At 33.3% G+C, this 4,740-nt stretch overlaps 1 protein-coding gene across 2 annotated transcripts in view; it reads left to right on the plus strand.

The window, feature by feature from the left end:
- Window positions 1-2,852, plus strand: part of LOC106472353 (CDP-diacylglycerol--glycerol-3-phosphate 3-phosphatidyltransferase, mitochondrial-like) — a 13,402-nt gene extending 10,550 nt beyond the window's left edge. For both annotated transcript variants that reach the window (XM_022400946.1, XM_013932988.2), the window contains exons 7-9: window positions 584-809; window positions 1,427-1,509; window positions 2,644-2,852. In XM_022400946.1, coding sequence (XP_022256654.1) covers window positions 584-809; window positions 1,427-1,509; window positions 2,644-2,763 — 429 coding nt within the window. In that variant the 3' untranslated portion in view covers window positions 2,764-2,852. The remainder of the gene's footprint in view (window positions 1-583; window positions 810-1,426; window positions 1,510-2,643) is intronic.
- The last annotated feature ends 1,888 nt before the right edge of the window (window positions 2,853-4,740 follow it).

The raw sequence follows: 4,740 nt of genomic DNA on the forward strand, positions 1-4,740 counted from the left end.
TTCCTAGTGATGTTACATAACCCATGACTTGGATTCCTAGTGATGTTACATAACCCATGACTTGGATTCGTAGTTATGTTACATAACCCATGACTAGGATTCGTAGTTATGTTACATAACCCATGACTTGGATTCCTAGTGATGTTACATAACCCATGACTTGGATTCATTGTTATGTTACATAACTCATGACTAGGATTCCTAGTGATGTTACATAACCCATGACTAGGATTCCTAGTGATGTTACATAACCCAGGACTAGGATTCCTAGTGATGTTACACAACCCATGACTAGGATTCCTTGTTATGTTCCATAATCCACAGCTACAATTCCTGGTTAAGTTAATTGATTCATCTTGGTTGAAAGCATACAACTAACATAAATAGAATAATGTAGTGGAACAATTAATATGTTCATCAGCTTGATGTTTTAGTACACTGAATCTGATTGATTTATAGAATCATCCTAATAAATATAGCCATAATATTCTTAAATAGCAAAGTAGTAAAAAGGTTATTTGTGTGAGAAAATGTTTGATTGCAGTCAACACTTAGAATTTCTTCTTTTATTGATGATCTACAGGTTAATGGATTCTACGGAGCTAAAGGAATATCTGGAGCTATTCCCGATGCATATACACACATTGCTAAGAAATTTTATGAACGTGTATGTGATGAACATCAAGAGAGAAGAATAAGGCTTCATGAATACGATCAAGAAAATTGGACCTTTCATGTGAAAGGTCTGTGGGTGTACTACCCTGGCGAAACTTTACCTTCAGTCACATTGATTGGTTCTCCAAACTTTGGTAGGCAGTCAGTTTCTGGTCATACAGTTACATGTTAAGTGGACTAGAGATCACATTCTTGATTTGATAGATAAAATTATAGATGAAGGAACAACAATTTTTTTCCACAAACCTTGTTAACAGAAGCTTTTCGTTCTTATATGTAACTTACATTTAAAATAGGTTTTTTTTTAGTCTGTTGTTATAGAATTTTTATTTTAAGTTTGACTGATAAAATTTAACAGAAACTTCTATAGTTTCAAATCACATATTCAGAGTTGTGGCTGAAGATACAAAAACTAGACACTTGTAACATTCTCCATGTTAATTACCCACATCAAGTGATTCTAGATTGAAACAGAAAATTATAAGAACATTCTACATTTTGATAGTCAGTAGATTTCCTATTAAAATGTTTTAACAACTCTATTTTTTTGTGAACTAATATCTTACTGTGCTCCGTAAGTCAGTGTAATCTCAACATGTGTTTTCTGTCAGAAATAATTCTTATGTTGATTCAATTTTTGTTTTAAAGTTTGTTTTTTTTCATTCAACATATTTATAATGATCGTTAAAGGAGAAGTTATAGTCAAGTTCCAACGAGCATGTATGTGTTGTTTTTTTTTGTGTTTGTGCAGGATACCGATCAGTGTATAGAGACCTCGAAGCACAAGTAGCTATTATCACAAGTAATGAAAACCTGAGGAAACAACTCCATGAAGTAAGATTTTATAGAATGATCCAGTCAAAAATTATTGTTTGTTGTTGTTGTCTACTTAAAGTTGATTCAGAAAATGTAATTGATATCGTTATAATGATTAGTAGCCTATAAGATAATCTAATTATTAATTAGTAACAAAGTAGTAATTAGTTTTATACAATGTTTCAGCTAGTGGACTATTTATGTGTTGGTAGTGACCAGGAGTTGATCCTGGCTCTAGTACACAATTAGCCCATCCCCTTTAAGATCAAACGATATGTAGGAAATGCACTAGACCGAATTCCTGGCCGTTACCAACACTGAAACAGTCCTCAAAACTTCTCTGAAGATGGCAGCCGAGTAGCAGCCAAAAACTTAGTATAAAAACTAGTTATGTAACCTACATATGTATATATCTGTATCAAATATGTATTAATTAATAAGTTTATAATTAAGTGCAAGTTAAAGTTTCTTGTTAGTACAACTATTGATAGTGAAATATTATGCAAGAGGTTAATTTTGTTTTTTGAAAACGACATTTGTGTGAAACTATATAGATCATCAGTTTCTGTAGCCATAATTCATCTGTTCTAATGCTTATGTTTGTGTTTCATTTTGATGTTTAAAAAGAATAATTAAACATAAATGTATATATATATTAAACATAAAATAATGATTAATTTAAATTTTTGGCTCCATATTTCACGAACAAAACACCTAATTTCCACACAATGGGTGGTCAAGCATGGTTAATATGCCAGGCTATGATTTCAAGTATATGGTTTACATCATATTCCCACAAAACCACACTTCACACTTTGGAGTCGTATGTGCATTATAAGAGTAATGGTCAGATCCTACTCTTTAATTAGAATAGCCCAAGAATTGGAGGTAGATCCTGTTGGTCATCTGCCTTCCCTCTAGACTGTCAATTCTAAATTAGGGCTATACACAGCTAACCTAAACTATGTAATAAAATTATTGTTTCAATAATTTTTGTAGATTCCACAGCTTAACAATCTAAACTCTTTTTGCATATTATTAATTAGTGTTTTAATTATTTATGTGAAAGTAATAAGAAGTGAAGCTAAGTTTGTGTTGGAGAACCTGTTCTTTTCTGTAGTCTTGATATCTACTTTTTTGATTGGTTGACAGGAACAACAAAATCTTTATGAACGTACCTCTTTGGTTGACCAGCAGACCTTCAAGAAGCCTGATAGACAGATCCCTCTATGGGTCAAGTTTGTTACTAAGTTCATTAAGACGTATTTTTAAAGATTTATTTAAATATCCTTTTTTCATTAAATTTCGTGTTTCATTATTTATACTTCTCATTGAATATTGTATCATTAAATGATTTTATTTAAAAAATTGGTTTTTTTGTTTTTTAATTAAGGGAAATACATTAGTCATGGTAATATAGCACAAACAGGTCCAGTATGGCAACTATATAATAGTTAATGTGAACTCGGCAGTTTAGCTTATTTCATCAGCTACTACCTTTAGCAATCTTTATTTCAAACAACTAGATAACTTATATAACAGAACTGTGAAAAGTACCTTCCTTCGGTTATTTGTTTTTATTTCAAGCAATTATTTAAAAAAATAGGGCCTGACACGGCCTTCGACTCACAATCTGTGGGTTGCTGAATGGAAACCTTTTGCAAAATGTGCTAGACCTTTCAGCTGTGGGGAACTTATAATGTGAAAGTCAATTCCACTTTTCGTTGGTAAAAGAGAAGTCTGAAAATTGGTAGTGGGTGGTTTTGACTAGCTACCTTCCCTTAGGTGTTTTAGTTCACAATTAGGGATGGCTACTCCAGATAGCCCTCGTGTATCTTTGCAAAAAAATTTAACAAACAACTTAACAACAGTTTTAACAAAAGGAAATTAAAGCTGATGACTGTGGTAGTAAGGTCATTTATAGTCACGTTAATATAAAAACTGACAAGATATAGAAATCTGTAAATAATAGACATGAGTTTAAGCAAGGTATCTATCTCTTATAAATCTTTTCCAGTATTTTCAACTTTGTTTAATTTTTTTTTCACTAAATTCAAGTTTGTTTTTAAAGAAGTTTACTTATTTACATTGATCTTTGACCCTGATTTCATTGTGGGTAATTGCAGCTGTTTGAGTTTCTATCAAACACTCCTCCAAATCATCTTTGAGGCATGAGATTTTTAGCAAACAACATGTAAAGAAATTCTGCTAAAACTGACTAAGTTTCTCACTTATTTTCTAAAATGTTTACAGTTGCCTACGAATGATTCTACATATTTTCAACAAAGATATGATGGAGTACACATTTTATTTGATCCTGACATCTCATGCTTTGTTAGCCTGAGACACAGAACTAGTGGTTAGTGTGCCAGACCACGAATCTGAGGGTTCTTGATTTAGCTCCTGTTACTGAAAAATTATGATCCCCACTTTGTGGCTGTGAGTGCATTATAAGAGGGGCAGTCAAATCACACTATTCAATTACAGCATCCCAAGAGTTTGAGGTGGATCCTGTTGCCTTTCCTCTAGTCTATCATGTCAAAATTAAGGACAGCTAGCACAGATAATCTTTATATAGCTTTGCACAAATATCCGAATCAAACAACTCAATCAACTGTTTAATTGAATGCCAACTCAATTAAGTATAATTCACAGTCATCATTGAGCAATACAAATAAGCAGTGGTGTAACAAGTTCAAGGACACAGTGTCTTAAGAAGAACAGTGGATGGTTCAGGGTAAGTTGAAACAGTTGCCTCAATACATCCTAGAAAGGTCTGCGAAAAGCAACTTGACAGTCACAGTGTTTCAGGTTTTGAAAACAAACCTAAAAGGTAATTCTTCAAAAACTTAGATGATGCAGCAACTACTCGAATAGAACTAAAAGAACTAGATTCATGCTGAGTACGAGGGAATTCAGTTGGATAGTTTGGAACAAAATGTTCATCAATTACATTATTATATCTGAGGCAACATTCAGTCTGCATGAAAGAATGAGCAGACATAGCTGTCAAAGTTAAGATATTAGAACCCACACACCCTCAGTAGCAAGATCTGCCGAAAACCAGTGATTGATGAGAACTCGGTCACCTACTTGGCTCGTAAGAGGATATGCTGAGGGACACTTTCCTCCCACAGTTGGAAACTAATAGTGTTCTCAGCACCTTTCTTTCAAGGGCATTACATTCTGTGATCTGAAATCATTACCTCGGATTACGCACTGTCCGGACCTATCTCTGCTGGACTTTTG

Source organism: Limulus polyphemus, unplaced genomic scaffold (assembly GCF_000517525.1).
Source record: "Limulus polyphemus unplaced genomic scaffold, Limulus_polyphemus-2.1.2 Scaffold5270, whole genome shotgun sequence".
Lineage (NCBI taxonomy): Eukaryota > Metazoa > Arthropoda > Merostomata > Xiphosura > Limulidae > Limulus > Limulus polyphemus.